This window comes from Equus quagga, chromosome 10, assembly GCF_021613505.1.
Source record: "Equus quagga isolate Etosha38 chromosome 10, UCLA_HA_Equagga_1.0, whole genome shotgun sequence".
Lineage (NCBI taxonomy): Eukaryota > Metazoa > Chordata > Mammalia > Perissodactyla > Equidae > Equus > Equus quagga.
This window is the reverse complement of record NC_060276.1, coordinates 108,545,112-108,567,210: the sequence shown is the minus strand read 5'-3', so window position 1 is coordinate 108,567,210 and position 22,099 is coordinate 108,545,112. Positions and strand designations below refer to the sequence as shown.

Below are 22,099 nucleotides of genomic sequence, written 5' to 3'. Positions count from 1 at the left end.
ACATTTAGGTTGTTTCCACCTTTTTGGCTGCTGTGAATAGTGCTGTCCTGGACGTGAGTGTATGTGTACCTGTTTGAGTCCCTGTTTTCAGTTCTTTTGGGTATATACCTAGGAGTGGAACTGCAGGGTCATTTGGTAATTCTATGTTTAACTTTTTAAAGACATACCAAACTTTTTTCCTGGATCATTTTTTAGAAATAGCAGCTTTATTGAGATATAATTCATACGCCACACAATTCACCAGTTTAAAGTATATAATTCAGTAGTTTTTAGTATATTCACAGAGCTGTACAATCATCACCACAATCAATTTTAGAACATTTTCACACACACACACACCCCTGCCCAGAAACCCATTGAGAGTCACTCCTCTACCCCCTACCTCCCCAGCCCTAGGCAATCACTAATCTACTTTCTGTCTCTATAGATTTGGGCTATTTATATAAATGTAATCAGACAATATGGAATCTTTTGTGTCTCACTTCTTTCACTCAGCATGTTTTCGACATTCAACCATGTAGCATCAATCAGAACTTCATTCCTTTTTATTGCTGAATAATATTCCATTGTATGAATATGCCACATTGTATTCATCCATTCTTTAATCAACGGACATTTGGATTGTTTCTGCTTCTTTACTATTGTGAACAATATGAACTGCTATGAACATTCATGTACAAGCTATTGTGTAAATGCATGTTTTCAGTTCTCTTGGGTAGATACCTAGGAGTAGAATTGCTGGGTCATATGGTAGCTCAATGTTTAACATTTTGAGAAACTTCCAAACTATTTTCCCAAGAGGCTGCACCATTCTACATTACCACCAGCAGTCTGTGATGGTTCCAATTTTTCCACATCCTTAGCGACACTTGTTATTGGCTGTCCTTTTGATTGTACTCATCCTAGTGGGTATGAAGTGGTATCTCTTTAGGGTTTTTATTTGCATTTCCCTAATGACTAATGATGTTTAGCATCTTCTCATGTATTTATTGACCATTTGTGGATCTTCTTTGGAGAAATGTCTATTCAGTCATTTGTCCATTTTTTAATTTTTATTTTTTGGTAAGAGTTATTTATATATTCTAGTTACAAGCTTCTTTTCAAATATATGGTTTGCAAATATTTTCTCCCATTCCATGGGCTGTCTTCTCACTTTCCTGATGATGTCCTTTGAAGCACAAAGGTTTTTCATTTTGATGAAGTCCAATTTATTTTTTCTTTGGTTACCTGTGCTTTTGGTAGCATATCTAAGAATCCATTGCCAAATCCAAGATTATTTATGCTTATGTGTTCTTCTAAGTGTTTTATATTTTTGGCTCTTACATTTAGGTTTTTGATCTATTTTGAGTTAGTTTACATATATGGTATGAGGTAGGGTACAGATTTATTCTTTGCATGTGGATATCCAGTTGTCCCAGCACCATTTGTTGAAAAGACTATTCTTTCCCCATTGAATGATCTTGGCACTCTTGTCAAAATTCAATTGACCGTAAATGTGAGGGATTGTTTCTCAACCGTCAATTCTATTCCATTGATCTATATGTCTACCTTTATGCCAGTACCACACTGTCTTGATTACTATAGCTTTTGTAGAAAGTTTTGAAATTGGAAGTGTGAATCCTTCAACTTTTTTCTCTTTTTCAAGACTATTTTGGCATTTTGGGTCCCTTATATTTCCATATGAATTTTAGGATCAATTTGTCAGTTTCTCAAAAGAAGCCAGCTGGAATGTTGATGAGGATTGCATTGAATCTGTAGATAACTTTGGGGAGATTGCCATCTTAACAGTTAAATCATCTGATCCGTGAACATGGGATGTCTTTCCATTTATTTAGGTCTTCTTTAATTTCTTTCAACAATGTTTTGTAGTGTTCAGAGTTTGTTTTACATTTCTTTTGTTGAATTTAGCCTATTTTATTCTTTTTGATGCTATTGTAGATAGAATTGTTTTCTTAATTTCATTTTTGTATTGTTAATTGCAAATGTATAGAAAAACAATTGATTTTTATATATTGGTCTTGTATCTTGAAACCTTGCTGAACTCATTTATAAGCTCTAATAGATTTTTAATGGATTCCTTAAGATTTTCTATTAACAAATCATGTCATCTGCAAACAGAGATAGTTTTACTTCTTCCTTTCTGTTCTATGCCTTTTATTTCTTTTTTTTGCCAAATTATCCTGCCTAGAACCTCTGTTATAATGTTGAATAGAAATGTGAGAGTAGACATCCTTGTCTTGTTCCTGATCTTAGGAGGAAAGCATTGTAGATGCTCTATATTAGGTTGAAGAAGTTCATTCCTATTCCTATTGATTGTTTTTTATTAAGAAGTAGTGTTTGGGGCCAGCCCCATGGCCCAGTGGTTAAATTTGACAAGCTCTACTTTGGTGGCCCAGTTTCAGTTCCCAGGCATGGACCTGTACCACTTGTGGGTGGCCATGCTGTGGTAGTGACCCACATACAAAATAGAGGAAGATTGGCACAGATGTTAGCTCAGGGCTAATCTTCCTCAGCCAAAAAAGAAAAAGGTAGTGTTTAATTTTGTCAAATGCTTTATCTGCATGTATTGAGAGAATCACGTAGTTTTGTCCTTTGTTCTGTGATATGGTGTACGTTAACTGAATTTCAGATGTTAAGCCAACTTTTGCATCCTTGGGACAAATCCCACTTGGTCATAGTATATAATCCTTTTTATATGTTGCTGGATTCAGTTTACTAGTATTTTGTTTAGGATTTTTGTGTCTATATTCATAAGAGATATTGGTCTATAGTTTTCTTTTCTTGTAATGTCTTCATCTGGTTTTGATATTGGGGTAATACTGGCCTCATAGAATGAGGTGGAAAGTGTTCACTTCTATTCCATTTTTTAGAGTAATTTGTGAAGAATTGGTATTGATTCTTCTTTAAAGGTTTGGTAGAATTTGTCAGTGAAGCTATCTGGGCATTGGCCTTTCTTCATGGGTAGGTTTTTGATTGCTTATTCTATCTCTTCTCTTGTTATAGGTCTATTCAGATTTTCTGTATCTTCTCAAGTCATTTTCAGTAGTTTGTGTCCTTCTAGGAATTTGTCCATTTCTTCTAAGTTATCTAATTTATTGGCATATATTTGTTCAGAGTATTCCTTTATAATTCTTTTTATTCTTCCATTATCTCTTGTTGAATATATCAACCAATGTTTATTATGGTTTCATAATAATAAATCTTCTGAAACTGATGCAATGGTGTTTACTTACATTTATCCATAAGATAAACATTTTATCCATGAAAACTTTTTCTCATTCAGAAATATTGTAAAATATAGAAAAGCAGTTGGAAAGAATTAATATTCACTCCTCCTTCTACTAACCAGAGATAACAACTGTTAACATTCTGATAATTTCCTTCCAGTTTTTTTTTTGGTGTAGTGTAGATTTTTGATCATACTAAATATTAATTTTTGTAGCTTCACTTTTCACACCAAAACATTGTTATATAAAAATTTCTCAAATTGTTATAAGTGCTTTGTAAACATCATTTTAGCCATTGCTAAATATTTCATTTAGTGGATAGGCCATAATATACTTATTTATTCCTCTAATATTGAAATTTTGTTTACTAATATAAATAACACTTTGAAGAATTTCTTTGTGTAAAGCTTTTTTCTTATTTTGAATTATTTGCATATTTAGGTGATTAGATATGAAATTACTGGGTAAAGGGCTATGAATATTTTAAAAGCTCTTGATAGAAAATAATAGCTATTGTTTCCTGATTACTAACTGTATTCCAGAGAGTGTTCAAGTATTCTACATATATTTTATTTAATCCTTGCAATAAATCATAGCAAAATGTTATTATGCCTATTTGTATAGTTGAAGAAGCTTGTGCCTAGCGAGGTAAGTACTTGTCAAGGTCATATAACTAACAGCTCTCAGAGTTGGGATTCAAACCCAAGGAATTCTGATGACAGTGTTTTTTTGCTGTCAACTAATACACCGTTTTATGGTGCCTCCCAATGTAGCTTTAATTGAATTTACTTATATAAAGTACCTTTTATTTGCATAGTGCTTCTATTTTTGGCCAGGCCCTTTCACATACATTTGATCTTCACAAACTGTGAAAGGTTGTTCTCAATTTGCAGAAAAGGCAACTGAGGCATTGAGAGGCAAAGTGATGTGCTCAAGAATACACAGCTAGTAAGTGGCAGAGCCAGGGCTAGAGCTTGCTTCCTGTTTCTCATGGTCTCACTAGTGTGAAGGGTGTTTGCCCCCCTTGGTCGTTCAGCCCCACCACAGTACTCTGCCTCTGGAGTATCATGGCATTTTTGAGAAAGAGTAGCCTACATATAAAATGGAGGCTGTCTCCTTCTTGTGGGCTGTCTGCCTTCCATGTGGAGAAGTAGCATCGATGTTGTATTATTATTGTTATTGTTGTTATTTTGCTTCTTTTGTGATGTACAACAGGGAAGAGAATAATAATAGCTATCATTTATCGAGTGCCGACTATGTTCATTATTTCTATTTCTTACTAACAACTCTTGGAGGAAGCTTTGATTAGTCTCCTTTTCTAGATGAGGAAACTGAGACTTACATTAAAGAACTGCCCAAAGTCATGCACTAATTCATTGCTGAACCTGAATTGGAAGCAGCTCTGACAGATTCCAAAGTCCATGCTCCTTTTGATACCCTGCCCTGACTGGTAAATTGGAATTTATCCAAAAAACAGAAATTAAACATTGCAATTTCATTCTCCTGAACTTCCTTTTATATTTAAAATTTTGTATCAGTGGGTTTTGAATTAATAATCTATTGCCTTTTTTTCTTTTCTTGTAGACCACTTTAAGAACACTATGATATAGTTTCTTTTCTTTCTGTCTTTGAGACCACTTTGACCTGCATTTCTTCATTTTCTCTAGGTGCTGAGGAGCCTACAAAGGCTAGCGAGTTTTTTTTGGCTTTGAAGCTTTGAAGTTTGATGCTCTAAGCTATGACAAATGAAAAATTTCTCTAATGGAGCTTGTTCCTTTACCAAATATTTGTTTTCTATTTGTACTTAAAAATTTTTAAATACTAAATAGCAAAACAAATATTTCTTTAGTTCTTGGAAAAACATCTAGTTGATTTAGTTGTTTAAAAACCTAACAATCGGGGCTGGCCCCATGGCCGAGTGGTTAAGTTCGCGTGCTCCACTGCGGCGGCCCAGGGTTCAGATCCTGGGTGCGGACATGGCACCGCTCGTCAGGCCACGTTGAGGCGGTGTCCCACATCCCACAACTAGAAGGACCTGCAACTAAGATATACAACTGTGTGCGGGGCGGGGTTTGGGGAGATAAAGCAGAAAAAAAAAAAAAAAAGATTCGCAACAATTGTTAGCCCAGGTGCCAATCCTTAAAAAAACAAACAAAAACAAAAACAAAAAAACCTAACAATCAAGCCATTCACGGCTGCCGGAGAGATCCCCTCCATCCACCCCCATTCCCGTATCCCCCAACCCCTCATTCCCAATTTTAAGTCCTTTATGGTGCTATATATTTAAATTTGAGACCTTTATGGAAAAACAATGAATGACATTGTTTCCTTGATCTTTGTTGTTCTCTAAAGAATTTTCTGAAAGTTTAGAGAGGCCTTGCCATTCTTCTTGTTATTATTGTTGGAGGATTCTCAGTTATAATTGCCATCAAGCAGTCTTTACTGGTACTATGGGGTGTAGCAGAAATCCCTATGAGCTGAGACCTCCCTCATTTTCCTCCTCAGTGAAATGAAACATCAAATAAGATGCTCTTTAAAGTTCTTATCCAAGTTATGATCCCTCTCAATAACAATTTTTAATTATTCACTTTTTGATATGATAATGTGTAGCTTGAGTATTTATATAAAATTGTTACTACAAACACATTTATTGCCTGCATGAAATAGACAGACAGAAAAACCAAATAACCTTTTTATTCTTTATACCAATTAAATGCATCTTCATCTTTTTTTAATTTGCTGTGTGATTAATCCACCTCTGCTTTAGAGACTTCAAGTATTATGAGACTCTTACAGGGACTATTTAGATATCCACTCTAGAATCATGAGCCTTTAGAAGGTAGAAAGTACTGCTGAAAGGATATGAAGTCCCACCTCCCCATTTAAATTCTTTGTCCAGCTTCCAGCCTTGACTAGACAATTTACAAATCAGCCAGCTTTGTGGTTGGATCCTGTTCATAATTAGACAATCTCATTACGGAGAGATGGATTTCAATTCAGTGTAAGAAAGGGCAATACCTCAGCCCTAATTGCCAGTTATTTCCTGTAATCAGAACACTTTTCTTATATGATTATGGCTTTATGTTGCATTAGCTTTTTAGCAGCTGCAAAAGACAAAATTCAATACTGATTGTATTTGACCTTGGGTGAATGAATGTGGCAATATTACTCAGATCAGTAATTAATAACAAGGGAGACAAAGCAAAGTCATACTCAAGACATTTAATTTTTTTCCTAAGAGAGAATTAAAGGTCATTATTGAATTGTTGAATAGAACGTATTTCCTACAAGAATATATTTTAATAATTTAAAATGATAGTAATACTTTTACACAGCTAAATTTCTTACATACCTAAGAAAATAATAGTTTTAAAAAACTGATATTTTCCCAATACTGATTCTTTTAGAAAACTGGCAGAAATTAATGTGGTGGAGAAGTCAGTTACTTGTAAACTGTTGTTCTCCCAATTTTACTGATTTAGCCTATTATTTTGGTATTGTATAGATAAAGCTTCATATTTTCCTGAATTATGGTGTAGCCAAGGATTATAATTCTTATGGAACCCTCCATCAGATGGCTTTATGTAATCTTTGTGTTGTTCCATTGCCCTATTGAATAAAAGAGGGCTTTGAATGGGATGTTGAAAAATCCTAATCCTAACAAATGTAGAAGGAGTGAGTCAGAAAATTGCTGTTTTGCAATCACCATAGTAATAATTGATTTAGGCAAAAATCATCAATGGATGTTTTGGGGAACAGAATCTATAGGCAGTCCCAAAGCATGTTCCTGCAAATTGTTTATCAAGTATAAAGAGAAAGAAAATAGCTCTACAGTAGGGGATTTAAGAACACTTGAACCAAGTGATCTAAGTTGACTTCGCCAATAATGAGACAAATTAACGTGATGTGCCTCCTGATGTAACACACTTGAGAAAGACCTATCACTTATTCCAGCCAAAATACATGACCTGAATCTAGTCACAAGGAAATAGCAGACAGATCCAAATTGAGGGATATTTTAGATAATGGGTCTGTACTCTTCAAAAGTTTCAGTGGCATTAAGGAGAGAGAAAGGCTAAGGACTTGTTCTAGAATAAAGGAGACTGCAGAAATAATGGTGATATGTGTATGTGTGGATAGATAGATACCCAGAGCAAGAGAATGCATATGTGACAAAATATTAACAATTGTACTATTCTTATAACTTTCCCATATGTTTGAAAATGTTTTAAAATAAAAATCTAAAAACATCCTAATCCTGTACAACCTGAGATATGTTTGCCAAGCTTCTGGTGGCTGCAGTCTAGGTTTATTCCCTTTAGGGGTGCCATTTGTTAGCCCTTCCTTGTTTTTGCTGTCCACCAACTTCCTCATTCACTGCAGAGTCTGTGTGCCACGTCCTGGCATCATCCTGAGCATCTTCACTGTACACATGAATAACCTCGGATCCATTGACATCTCAGTTACTTGACCTCCTAAACTCCAGCAGCCCCTTCTCCACTCTACTTCATCTGCTCACTCCCATTTCCTGGCCCCTGTGGCCACCTGGATCAGCTCCACCTCTGCAGTCTTTATGATTATTATCTCATTCTCTGATCTCTTGATCTTTACTGAAACCTCTGGGCCTTAGACCTTCCCATGTATCTCATCTCCCAGGTCCCTCTTGTCATCACTTTCTTCCCCATCCATCTTTCCCCATCTTCTATTGGCTATCACTTGAACCAGTTAACAGATCATACACAGGAATCATATTTTGGGCAATTTAAAGGAGAAGTAATAGGTGAAATGTTTAATTTCCTAGACCAATTGCTTAGCAATCTTTGGCTACAATTCCTTGTTTGGAAAGCCAAGGATATTAGTGACTTGACTTGGATTTTTCTACAGGGATAATTCAGATTTTTCTTTTTGAGGTAGCCTTTAGAATTTATCTTCTTTGTCCAGAAGCTTCTGATTTGAGTGTCACATTTACATGTCCTATTTTATCCTTGAATGGTTATTTTCAGCTTTGCTGTGTGCAATAATAGGTAGGCTACAGCTGTAGCATTAAAAACAGAAAGAGGGATGAATTAGAGTATTTCATAACTGGAAAGGATCTTAGAGATCACATAATCCCAAGTTTTCATTTTACATGAGAACTGAGATTTACATGAGAAGTTTACATGAGAAACTGAAGACCAGAGAGGTTGAGCAATTTCCCTGAAGTTACACACTTGGTACTTGGTTGAGTCAGGACCAAAAATGGAAGTCTCCAGATTATAAATTCAGGATTTATTTTTATCCCACGTGAATGGGTTGGTAGGTGGGCAAGTACGTGAGTAAATAAAAAGTCAAAGAGGTGACCTCTAATTCTTGCCCTTCTGTTACTGGAAGGCCACAGGTTTCCAAGAATACTAAAACTATGATCTCTTTGGTCATTTGGGGAAAGTGATAATTTTGTTTAAAATGTCTGTCATTGTTTGGAAACTGGGTCCCATGCTTTACTCTTGTTTAAGAAAAATGCTTTCTAGGTACAAGGATGCTGTGTTGTGCCCTTGCTCTGCAGGGATGCCAGAGTTTATGGATGAGTGAGCCTCACAGGGTCCTTGCCTTGCTTGCTGCCCAAGAAGCAGGCTTTGTAACCATCTCATGTCCACTGGGCATGTGCTTTGAGCTGTTTTTCCAGTAAAGTTGGAAGTCCCGCTGGGACAGCCACACACTCTAGCAGATGGCAGGTGTAGAATATCTGTAAACAAAAATAACAGCAGTGAAAACTGTGGTCTCAGAGTTGAGCCATGTCCTATTGTCATCATGCTTTGAACAGCTGAGGTAATAGATGCTTTTCCTCCTTGTTTAAAGCCTTTTGCCACTAGACGGTTCAGTCTCTTTCCAGTTTATCTGAATTCATTTTAATCAGTTCTGTCACATTTGTGCCTCTCTCTTTTCCTGACTGGATGTCAGGCCCCTTAAAGTTATATTAAGTATTCGCTCATGCTGATGCCTCCTCAGGAGGCCTCTACCAACAGAATTTCAAAAGCAGAGTGTCTTTAAATGCCTTATCGTTCTGAATATAAAGCTTCTTGTTTGAAGAACTATTTGTCAGACAAACTCCTATTTAAAAAACAAAACAAACCAGACATAAAAAGACTCCACTAGTCAGCATGAAGAGAAACGTAAGACAGAAAGTCTTAACTAAACAGTAATTTCATTCATTCAACAAACATTTATTGAGCATCTCCTATGTTCCAGGGACTGTTCTAGACTCGGGATACAGCAGCTAACCCAACAGAACAAAATCCCAGCTGTTATGGAGATTACATTCTAATGGAAGGAGACAGACAGTAACAAATGAGTAAAATACATGCTATATCAGATGGCGATTAGTGCTGTGGAGAAAAAATAAAGAAGGAGATAGGCAATGCGGGGAGGGGTGCCATTTTAAAAAGGCAGGAAAGGCCTCCCTGAGAAGGCGCCCTTTGGGCCAAGACTGTGCACTCTAAGGGAGCCAGCCCTGTGGGTCCTGGTTGGCATGACTCTTCTTGCTCCTGGCTCTTGGGTTCTGTTTGTCCACAGTAGTTTGTGAATTTTTAAGTGAAATATGTATAATTAGAAAGTTTTGCGGGCACTAAAAGTTGTTACCTAGAGAGAGACAATTATTACCTGTTATTCCTGCCTTACTTTTTAAAAAACATTTTATTGGGGTCATATTGGCTTACAACGTTGTGTAAATTTCAGGTGTACATCACTGTATTTCAGTTTCTGTATAGAGTGCATCGTGTTCACCACCAACAGTCCAGTTTTTATCCATCACCATACATATGTGCCGCCTTACTTTTAAGAAAAGTATCTACCATCTACTGAGCGATCCTATATGCCAGGCAATGTGCTAAGCATTTTATATTAATCAATTCATTAATATATTACTGATACCTACATCAACACATTACTAATACGTTATTATGTATTATTACAACATTCCCAGAAGGTATTCATTCATTCAACAAATCATTGCCAGGCCTTGCCCGAGGTGCTGGGAATAGAGCAGTGAACAAGATAAAGTCCCCATTCTCATGTAGCTTAGCTAACAGGGGAAGATAGACAATAAACACACAAACATATGACCACATGGAATGTTGGATGGTAAAAAGTGCCATGAAGAACACTAGAACAGGCTAAGAGTGTAGGGAACTTGAGTTGGGGAAGGTGTGAGAGGGAGGGACTATTCCACACACTGTCTCATTTTTTTATTGCTGATTCCAAATGCCACACTGGACTACTATATAGCATAATGGTTATGAGCCCAAGTTCTAGAATTACAGAGATCTGGATTTGACTCTACGTTCTCCCACTGACAAGTGATGTGACCCCAAAACAAGTTATTTCTGAGCCTCAGTTTCCTTATCTGTAAAATGAGGATAATGACACTTCATAGGATGGTTGGGAGGATTAAATCACAACAAATCAGGGGCTGGCCCCGTGGCCGAGTGGTTAAGTTCACGCGCTCCGCTGCAGGCGGCCCAGTGTTTCGTTGGTTCGAATCCTGGGCACGGACATGGCACTGCTCATCAAACCACGCTGAGGCAGCGTCCCACATGCCACAACTGGAAGGACCCACAACGAAGAATATACAACTATGTACCGGGGGGCTTTGGGGAGAAAAAGGAAAAAATAAAATCTTTAAAAAAAAAAAAAATCACAACAAATCAAATGAGATGATCCACATAAAGCACCAAACACAGTGCCTGGCACCAAGCAAATGCCCTGAATTTATTTGTTTTGCACATTGACTCCCTACACGAATATTTAATTTCTTACCAAATACCATGATAATGATTGCCACTAGAGAAAAGAATCCATTAAAAAACAAAAAACAACCCAGCTTGGCAATTGAGAAACCACCTGTACTGGGCACAGAAAATTGGCCAGGTAGCTTATTAAACATATGCTGTTGCTTCCTTCTAGAAACAAAAATAAAAGGCCTTTGGGACACACATGGCAATAACTTTTATTTTTGTTTTTTTTTTATGCATGGAATTAATGTGACAGGGAAGACAAGCCTTGTTATGTAGTGAAGCAGCAGGACCAGAAGTGAATCTAAGCTGTCCAACAAATTCAGAACTAGACGCCACAGATCTTCAACTCTTCAGGCAGGGTAGGGGATTACAGAGCCAGCAACTCCTTCGGGTAGAGTCTCTATCATGTCTGGACTCTGTCCTTTGCTATTTTGGATAGGTTTCTGCTCCAGAGGAGGGTCCTCAGCTGGCTAGAGTGGCCCTGTGGTGAGTGGGTGGGCTCTTACGAATGATGTAAAGTATTAGAAGTCTGAACCTGCCCTGCCAGGCTCCTTCCCTCTCCTGGAGAAGGTGCTGCAGGAACTGTATGCCCAAGGAGCAAAACAGCAGGATGTGGACCAAAGTCTATTTTATCAGCTTCTACCAAAGTACTCAAAATCCCAGTGTGGAACTCGACTAAAGGCCTGAGCTGGAGTGACCAGGAAGTTGGAGGCTTGAGGCCCAAGCTAGACCTACTTTTCCCATCTCCACGGGACCGGCTCATCAGGCAGGGTCTAATCAGGAGGCAGAAGCCACAGAGTGGTTTGAATAGAGAGAATTGAATGTAAAGAACTGCCAACTAGGTATCAAGTTCTTGCTAGGTAACTGAAAGGGTCCAAAGAGAACTTGAAGGTGTACAGAGGTAGCAACTGCACCTCTAAGGCAAAGGGGAATGCTTGGAATTATTAAAATCTAGAAACTTGGAGGAGAGGGTCCTGTAGAACTGAAACTCAGACCTTTGAGAAGGGGGCTGCTCAGCTGGTGCTGGAATCTCTGAGGGGCTACAACGAGGCTGATTTTACAAGTGCTAGGTAAATTGCAAACTGGATCCAGTTGCTGCTACAAGGAGAAACTGTTGTGGGGGTGAAGAGTAGTTGCTAAGAACAGGAAGCAGAGAAAAGCAGAATGTGTCCCGTGTCCCTTGTCCCTCCTCCAGCCTTGCAGAACCAAACAGGGAGCAAAGGGCAAAGTGGAAATGTGGCCTGCAAAGTCCCAGCCTCAGCACCAGTGAGCCGACTAGAGAATCATGGGGTGAGAGCTGACTGGTGATAGCTTAGTAAGTGGCATTCATACTTGAGGTAGGGACTCAGGTACAGGAGTGCAAGCATAGACAGAGATGGTGGATTCCCAAGACGGGGATGGAAGGGAGGCAGCTCAGCCTCTTGACTTTGGGGTAGAAGAAGAGGTGCAAGAACCAGGGAACTGAGCATGGCTGTCTACCTTCCAAGACACAGTACCCACACCCACTAGTAAAATATAGCCGATGAATATACTGTGTGTTTACCAAACAAAATAGCAACTCCTCCCCTAGGGAATGGAGACAGAAACAAAGCAGAGACGGGAGAGGGGGCTTAGATCGCCTCTTTCCCCTTGTGGGGAAGGAGTAGAAGTTGTAGTATATGTAACTGTCTAGCTTAGTGCCAGGCACATAGTAGGCATTCAATAAATGGGGGCTATTGTTATTCAAAGGAAGGAAAGGTACAAATAGATAAGGGAATGAAGTAACTGGCTGTAGTGGAGAGAACCCAGAGTTCGGACTCAGAAGATCTGAGTCCATGCTAGGTAAGTGACTCTGAGCAAGATACTTGCCTCTCTGAACCCGAAGTTTCCTTATGTGTAACATGGAGATGATAATACTTTTGGGGACTAAATGTCTTATAGTAGACCCTTAACATATGGTAACTATTTTGTTCTATTATTAATTATAGAAATAATAATAAGCTTGATTATTTATTATTGGTGTTGCTATTATTAAATAGAAGAGACTTTAGTGATCATTTATTCCACTACATCATTGTGCAGGTGAAGAAACTGAGGCACCGAAAAAGATCAATAGCTCTATAGAGGTTAAGAGCTTGGGCTACGAGGTCAGTGAGACCTGGGTTCAATTCCTTGCTATCCACTGTTTCTACTTCCTGGCTAAGTAACCTTAATTAAGTTAGTCCCTCTCAGCTTCACAGTGTGGCGAGGACTGCAGAAATGATTCCATTACCTGGCCCTCAGTGAGTGCTCAGTAAATAACACTGGAACTGTTCTAGCTTGGTGAACAGAGAGCCCTTGAAGAGTGGGTTGTTGGTCATGACAGTGACTGTCCCATAGAATAGGGCTGTCATGTGAGCCTGGGCTCTCCACAGTGATATGGTGAGAACACTTGAGATTTCAGCTATGGTACTACCAGCTATTTGCTTTGCAATATTGAACAAGTCACTCCTTCTTCTCCCTGTGGTTTTTCCCTATAAAGATCATGATACTTGACCTTATGTCTATTTCCTGGGGTTTTCTGGAAGCTGAATAGTGAAGCAAGAGCCTCTGGAACCCAAGAACCTTGAAAAAGCTCATAAATAAACACCCTCATATGACTAGTATAGACTCAGTGTACCACGGCAGTATGAAACCAAGGATGCTGGGACTGGAGGATGGATTCCTGCTTTCAGAACTCAAATTGTTCCTGTTATAGTCAACTCTTAATTTTTATGTGCTAACTGGGAAAATTATAGCATGAATAAAAGGAGGCTGGTGTTGCTTGCTCTCTACTCTAAAACTTGAGGAAAGCATAAGAGGCTATAGTTTAAATCTCTATCTCTCACCCGCTCTCTTTCTTCAATACTGTGAAACAACAGGATGATTCGGAGGCTACCAGCCCTGGAAGAGAGTCAGTGGGCCTGAATAATCCACAAACAAGACAATAGTTATCACTATGGTTGCCATTTATTTAGCATGTGCTTTACACCAGGCATCAGGCTGAATTCTTTACCTGTAGTATCTCATTTCATCCTCATAGTAACTCTATGAAGGAGGGAGAGATGTGTTCATTTATCCACCTGTCTTTTATCAATTGAATCTCAGGTGCAGAAGGAGGAGCGAATCATACTTCTCAATTCATTGTACATTGTCATCATCCATCTGTGCAAGACCCTTTCCTATGTTAGTTAATTAATTTGCCTATTCTCTTTTATCCATTTGCCCTACACTCATTCATTCCCCTCCCCCATAAATAATCAATCTATTATGTTTAGTATGTATCTTTTCCTTTGTATATATTCTATGAAATGTATATTGCAGTTTTGTGTATGGGTATTTTAAATTTGTATAAAATGATATTGTGTTATATTTCTTTCTAACTTTTTAATTACTATTCAAACTGAATAACTATGTTTTTAAGATCCATCCACATTACTATGGGTTTATTTAATCTATTGCTTGCAGTTGTGGCATAATATTCCATAGTATACACACACCACTGTTACACATTCTCCTTCCTAGCAATGGGCAGCCAGCCTGCATTGGTGTCAAACTCCCTACTGCCACAAACAAGGAAACGTTGTACCCCGTGTGTGTCCTTTACAGACTGTGTGAGGATCGCTTTAGGGTATTTAGTGAAGACTGGAATTGCTACTTCATAGGGCATACATAGACTTCATATGCCTGGGTAGTGCCAGAAGTATGTGCTATTATTATCCCTATTTTACAGAGGAGGAAACTGAGGCTTTGAGAGTTTTAATAACTTACCCAAACTCACACAGACCGTAATTAGCAGAACTGGGATTCAAATGCAGGCAGTCTTGCTCCAAAAATTCTATGCTTAATGGATACCAACATTATTCTCTGAGTATTTGAAACTTGAGGACATTTTACAAAAACATAAAGATAAAGCTTATTGTTTGTAGTTTTTCTCTTCTTAGAACCCAGGAGTCCAGGTGGACTGCTTTTTTCTGAAGCACCTGCTCCCCTCTCCCTGCTCCCCGCCCCAAGCTGCATAGTAACTATTTTTCTCTGACTTTCGTATCCTGTGGGTCTGCAGCACTGAGAGCCGCTTTGATCATCCAGAACTGGTACCGAGGTTACAGCGCTCGACTGAAGGCCAGACAACGCTATGCCCTCACCATCTTCCAGTCCATCGAATATGCCGATGAACAAGGCCAATTGCAGGTCTGTTTTGCAAGCTTGTCTCTTCTTTTGTTAAAAGGCTTCTCTTCACCCCTTGCTGTTGAAAGAATGACAATTTGGGTCCTTTTTAAGCTGAGGAACCTTGGTGAAAGGGTTTAGCAGAGGACATAGTGACATTGTCTTGAAACTAGCTGTTGAGAGAGAGAATGGTTTGGATGGTGTTTTTCAATTCTGAAGTTCACATTTTTAAGAGGGCTGCCAGATGCCTAGTTAACTAATAAATGGTCTTATTTTATTTTTGGGTGCATGCCTCAATAGGAAGTAAAGTTGTTACTTTATGAAGGAAAAATTACTTTAAGGAGTTAAAAACTGGAAGAATTTCCTGGGAACAAACCTGTGAACGTTCTAGAAGAAAATATAGATGGGTGAGGAAGGCCTTCTTAAAGCTTGCAAAAACAAGCTTTAATGCTTGTTAATTGAAAAAACGTACTTTTTAACTATAAAGAGATCTTTGAAAGATCTTCAATTTAATTATTAATGAAAGAAATCAAGTTGTAGAACAATATGTAGAGTTTTAGCCCATATGTGTGAAAGAAAATTGAACACACAGCAAAAGTCTGGAAAAAGAAGCACAGTAAAGTGTTTACGGTGATTCTTTCTAGAGACAGGAGTGGTTTTGGTGGGTTGGGATGGGTGGGAGACGACTTCCCATTTTCATTCTATATCGTTTGTAGTTTTCAACAATCCTATATTTGTCTGTAAATTTATCACATAATGATCTTTAAAAAACAATTAATAAAATTTCAAAAAGAATTAAAGAAATTGCTGGATTTATTCTTGGCATCTATAAAATGATATACTATGATTCAATCAGAGACTCCCTGTGCCCTGATTAGGAGCCCACAGTGTTGGCTGTCCTTTTAAACCCTGTGGAGTGTGGTGATGAATATAAAGGTAGGGTGAGCTCTCAAATTGATATGCTTTATACACAAACATTCCAGTATCAGTACATTCTTTAATGTTGACTCTTTTTTTATAACAGGTTTATTGAGAGACAATTCACTCACTGAAAGTGTAAAATTCAGTGGCCTTTAGTATATTCACAAAGTTGTGCAACTATCACCACAATAAATTTTAGAACATTTTCATCACCCCCCCTCAAAAACTGTATACTCATTAGCAGTCACTCCTCATTTCCCCCTCCACCCAGCCCCTGGCGACCACTGGTCTGTTTTCTCTCTTTATGGATTTGCCTTTTCTGGTCATTTCATATAAATGGAATCACACAATGTATGATCCTTTGTGACTAGCTTTTTTCACTTAGCATAATGTTTTCAAGGATCATCCACGTTGTGGCATGTATCGGTACTTCATTCCTTTTTATTGCTGAATAATACTCCATTGTATGGATATAGCCCATTGTATTTATCCATTCCTCAGTGGATAGATCATCTGGATTGTTTCTACTTTTTTTTGGCTATTATGAATAATGATGCTGTGAATATTTGTGTGCAAATTTTTGTGTGAACATGTGTTTTCAATTCTCTTAGGTGTATACCTAGGAATGGAATTGCTGGGTCATCTGGTAACTCTATGTTTAACTTTCAAAAAAAATTTTTTATTACGGTAACATTGGTTTATAACATGTGTTTAACTTTTTGAATAACTGCTAAACTGTTTTCCAAAGCAGCTGCACCATGTTCCATTCCCACCAGCAGTGTCTGAGGGCTCCATTTTTGCCACATCTTGTCAATACTTGTGATTATCTGTCTTTTTGATTATAGCCATCCTACTGTCTGTGAAGTGGTATTTCATTGTGATTTCTATTGACTCTTAATTGACAAACCCCTCAACAGCATTAAAATAACAGGCATAGAGGCAGCATCTAGGTGATGGTTGGAATGCTGGTGGATTTCCATCTCTCTCTTCCTCCCTCCCTCCCTCTCCCCTTTCCTCCCTTCCTTCCTTCATTTCCCAAATATATTTGACAATTAAGAGTATCCCTTAACTCTTAATCTCACCACCAAAAGGAAGAGATCATAATGAACAAAACTAGTAGCTGTCTTAGGTTGGTTTCCTAGAGGTAGAGTCTGAGACAGGGATTCTGGTACAAGTGATTTCCTGAAGAGGGTTCTCAGGAAAAACCTGTAAGGGAGTGAGGAAAGCAGGATAGGACAGGGGAAGAAGCTAGGCAAAAATATGGTTTCTGAAGAAGTTTGACCTCAGCCTGATCCCATTGGGAGCTCTGAAGTGTGAAATATGTCAGAGTTTGTCCCACCCAGTGGCAAGGGAGGTGGGGGCCTGGCCTGTAATACTCCTGCTTCAGTCAGTCATTTTCTATGGGCAGTCCCCCAGAAGGGGAATATATGATATCCTATGCAACTCTGGGGAAGGTGCCCCCCCATCTGCCAAGGGCAAGTCTTGGGAGGAGCTGGTAGGGAGAAGTAGGACTTGTTAGCATGTGTGGCAGCTGGGAGATGAGTGCCCCAGAAGAGCAAACGGGACTTGCGGGAACACCAACAGTATTTGCCATAGCAGCTGTTTGGAGTTCATTAATTGATTGATGTGTTTTTCTTTTGTCCAGCTATCCAATTTCTTTTCCTTCATGTTTGAAAACTACACACATGTGTGTGAGAAAGATCCCGGTAAGTACAAAGTTTAGTCTTTTGAAAAACAGTTATTAAATATTGAATTGTCCTCATCAAGGGACATCAAGGGACTCTGAATATGGGAAAAAACTAAGAAATTTAACAAATGTCCACTTGTCTTGTCTATGTGACACCAAACAACTGGTGAAATCAGTTCAATTAGCTTTTTTCCTCTCTGATTGGTGTGGACTAAATTAACCATTTAATTTTTTCACTGTCAAAAAACGGAATTAGATTTAATTCAACATTAATTTGTTGAATACTTTCTCTGAACCACAATCTATTGATGTATAATAGTAGCTTAGTAAAGAGGATCTTATTTTTTATCCACAAAACTTTTGTGCTGAGAGATCAAAGTATCTTGAGTGTTTCATAAAACAGATCCGGAGGGAAATGGTGGATTACGCACAGTTGGCCCCGTAATGTCTCTGTTCTCTGCATAGCTATCTGTCTGTCTGTCTGTCTGACTAAATAAATCATTTCAGATACAGGCAATATAGATGTGGTTCAAAAATTATTTAAAAATTATAGTTATTCATAAGGCATGTATTTCTCCTGCAGAGTAAGATCTGCCTATTGTTATCTTCAAGGTAGATGCTAGACTTAAAAACTGATTTTTTAAAATTTGGGCCGACCATTTTTTGCTCTAATTAAAAATAGGTATGGCACCTAAGAGCATCTTTTAAATAATCTGGTGAGCACCCTTCAAAGTGGCCAACGAGTGGTGTTTTAATGGCATGCTTTGAACTAAGTACATATGCATGAAACTAATTAAAGCATTTAATGATCTGTAGAAGCTTTCTGAATGATGGAATAGCCAACCCTGAGGAGTGGAGAGTGGGTGGAAGTGGGTATTTTGCCATTTTCTTTCTTTTAGATAATTGCAATTTGAAGACAGTTGTTTGTGCTTCTTGTTCTTTGGCAAAAATATTTCTGAGGGGAAATATAATAATGATGAAATGAAACAGCACTCTTTCTTCTGGTAACCTAATATTTCAATCCAGGCTGTGCATCAGAATCACTTATGGGGATTCATAGCCGCAGATGGCTGGATTCCAGCCCCAAGATATTTACTCAGGCTCTGTATTTTTAAAAATCTGCATTTAAAAAAATTCTTCAGGTGATTTAAAAATATTAAAAATTTTTTTTATCAAACAAGGGGACAGCGGTTTAATCTTATTATGTAAACTTTTCCCAGAGTATAACATACATTACAGAAAAGTACGCAAATCACATGTATATGACTCAATAAATTTTCTCAAAGTAAACACACTCCCGTAACCTGCACCCAGAACAAGAAAGAAAACATTATCAAAGGCGCAGAAGCCCTTGTCTTGTCCCCCTCCAGTCATTACCCAACACCCCCATGACTACTTTCCTGACTTCTATATCCTGGATTAGCTTTGCTTCTTTTTGAACTTCTCTATATAAGTGGAAGCATACAATTTTGAGTGTGGCTTCTTTTACTCAACATTATGTTTGTGAGAGTTATCCATATTGTTGCAATTTGGTCATTCTTATTGCTGAATAATTCCACTTTATGAGTATACCGAAATTTATCCATCCTATTGTTTATGGACATTGAGGTTATTTTCAGTTTTGGCAATTAAAATGGTACTGCTATGCACATTTTTGTACATGTCTTTTTTGGTGAAGATATATATTCTTTTCTTTTGCTATACACTCATTTTCAGTTATATATTGCTGCATAACAAACCACCCCCAATATTTGGTGGTTTAAAAACAACAGCCATTTTGTTGCTTGTGATTCTGTGGGTCAGGTATTTGAACAGGGCTCAGTGACATGTCTTGTCTTTGTTCCATGTGGTGTCAGTTGGGCTCAGTCAACCTAGCCAGGCTGGGCAGGGAGGTCCAAATGGTTTTTCTCCCATGTCTGGGACTTCGTTGTTGGCTACTATCTTGGATACCTCACTTCTCCTCATGCAGCCTCTCTGTCCAGCAGGATATCCTGGACTTCTTTACATGGCAGCTGGATCCCAAGAGGGCAAAAGCAGAAGCTGCGAGGCCTCTTAAAGCCTATGCTCTGAACTCATACAGAATCAGTTCTGCTATATTCTGTTGGTCAAAGCGAGTCACAAGGCCAGCCACAGATTCAAAGCGGTTAGGAAAGCTCTATCTCTTGCAGGGAGCAGCAGCAGCATTATATTGTGAAGGGATGTGGATGCAAGGAGGCATGGTTCGTTGGGGGCCATCATTATAAAGATATACCACAACCCAGGAATGGAAGTTTTGGGTTATAGGGTGTGCATGTGTTCAGCTTTATTAGATACTGACAAACCATTTTACAAAATTGTTGTACCAAGTTATACTGTCACAAGTGTACAAGAGTTCCATTTGTTCCATATCTTCATCAACACTTGGAATTGTCCATCCTTTTCGTTTTAACCATTCTGGCAGGTATGTAGTGGTATCACATTTCTGCTTTAATTTGCATTCCCTGGTGAGCAGTGAAGTTGCTCACCTTTTTGTATGTTTATTGGCCATGTGGATATCCCGTTTGTTGAAGTGCCTGTTTGGATCTTTTGCCATCTTTCTATTGGGTTATCTGCCTTTTCTTACCAATTTGTAAGAGTTCTCTAAATATTCTGTATGTGAGAATATGAATCTTTGTTAGATAAACATATTGTAAATATCTTCTCCTAGTCTTTGGCATTTATCCTCTCAATCTTTAAATGGTGTCTTTTAATGAACAAACATTCTTAATTGTAATGTAGTCCAATTCTTTTCCTTTACAGTTAGTGCTTTCTGTGTCCTGTTTAAGAAGTTTTTGCCTGATATGATTGTGTGTGTATATATATGAGTGTGTGTATATATATACACACACACATACTCATTTGTGCAAAAATAAATACAGGAGAAACCAGATGCTAATGACATTGTTTACCTACAGGGTATGGAGGGATGGGTGGGAGCAGGACAGAGAGAATGGGAGAATGGCGATTGAGTAGAAGGGCTGAGATGAGAGTTACACTTCTCTGAGTATATGTTTTTTTAGTTCTGACTCTTAGAACCATGATCATGTTTCACGTTCCAAAAAAAAATAATTAATTAAAAACAAGAAGACAGTGTGTGTGTGTGTGTGTGAGATTCCAAAATAGAATATACACTGTGACAAGTGAACCTAACTGTATTACAAATGAATGATATAATCACCTGAAGGAGGTGGGGAAGAAACAAACTAATCTGAGTAACAGTGGAAAATAGCACGTTAGCCATAATGTGCCTTGAGAGGTTTCATTTTTATTTATCCTCTGAGGGGTTTGCTGAGCTTCTGTGATATCTAAGTTGATATTTTTCATCAGACTTAGGAAATTTTTATCCATTAATTATTTAAAGTATCTTTCTTTTCAAGTCTAAATGTCTTGTATTTTGTGAATCCTGCTTTTAAAAACTTAGAAGACCCTGAAATATTTAAAATGTGGATTGCTATGCCTGTATTTCTAGATTTTGGTTTTGGTTTCACTTTAAAAATTTTTAACACTTCATAAATTTTGGATTTTTTTTTTTTTTTTTTTAAAGATTTTATTTTTTCCTTTTTCTCCCCAAAGCCCCCCGGTACATAGTTGTGTATTCTTCGTTGTGGGTTCCTCTAGTTGTGGCATGTGGGACGCTGCCCCAGCTTGGCCCGACGAGCAGTGCCATGTCCGCGCCCAGGATTCGAACGAACCGACGAAACACTGGGCCGCCCGCAGCGGAGCGCGCGAACTTAACCACTCGGCCACGGGGCCAGCCCCAAATTTTGGATTTTTTATATTAAAGTAAAAGAAAAATTTTGATGCCCAGTGGTTAAGAACAATTAAAAAACATGACTACAAAGAAAATTTCCAAGTAGTTAACGAATTTTTCCCACATTTATTTGATAATGTAGTTTTTCACCATGATTTGTAGTGCCTTCTTTTTAATATATTTATTTAAAAATGTGTAATAGGCCATATTTCTGGGCTCTCGATTCTCTTATACATTTCTCTATTATAAAATCCTAGAACCATACTGATTTAATTATTGTATGTAGCAGAAAAAGAGATTTAGAGATTATTGCTGTAAGTTGAGTGCAATTTTAAAATATTTTTCCAGCTTTATTGAAATATAATTGACATCTAACATTGTGTAAGTTTAAGGTGTACAACGTAATGATTTCATATATGTATGTATTGTTAAATGATCACTACAATAAGGTTAGTTAACACATCCATTATCTCACATGGTTACATTGTTTTTTGTGGTGAGAACTTTTAAAATATACTTTCTTAGGAACTTTCGAATATACAATAGAGTATTGTTAACTAGA

The 22,099-nt window shown here is 37.9% G+C and overlaps 1 protein-coding gene across 5 annotated transcripts in view; it reads left to right on the top strand.

Annotated features, from left to right (window-relative positions):
• The window catches only part of PPEF1 (protein phosphatase with EF-hand domain 1), a 121,738-nt gene that overhangs the window by 31,325 nt on the left and 68,314 nt on the right, over window positions 1-22,099 (top strand). For all 5 annotated transcript variants that reach the window (XM_046672691.1, XM_046672689.1, XM_046672690.1 and 2 more), the window contains 2 exons: window positions 15,057-15,184; window positions 17,727-17,787. In XM_046672691.1, coding sequence (XP_046528647.1) covers window positions 15,057-15,184; window positions 17,727-17,787 — 189 coding nt within the window. The remainder of the gene's footprint in view (window positions 1-15,056; window positions 15,185-17,726; window positions 17,788-22,099) is intronic.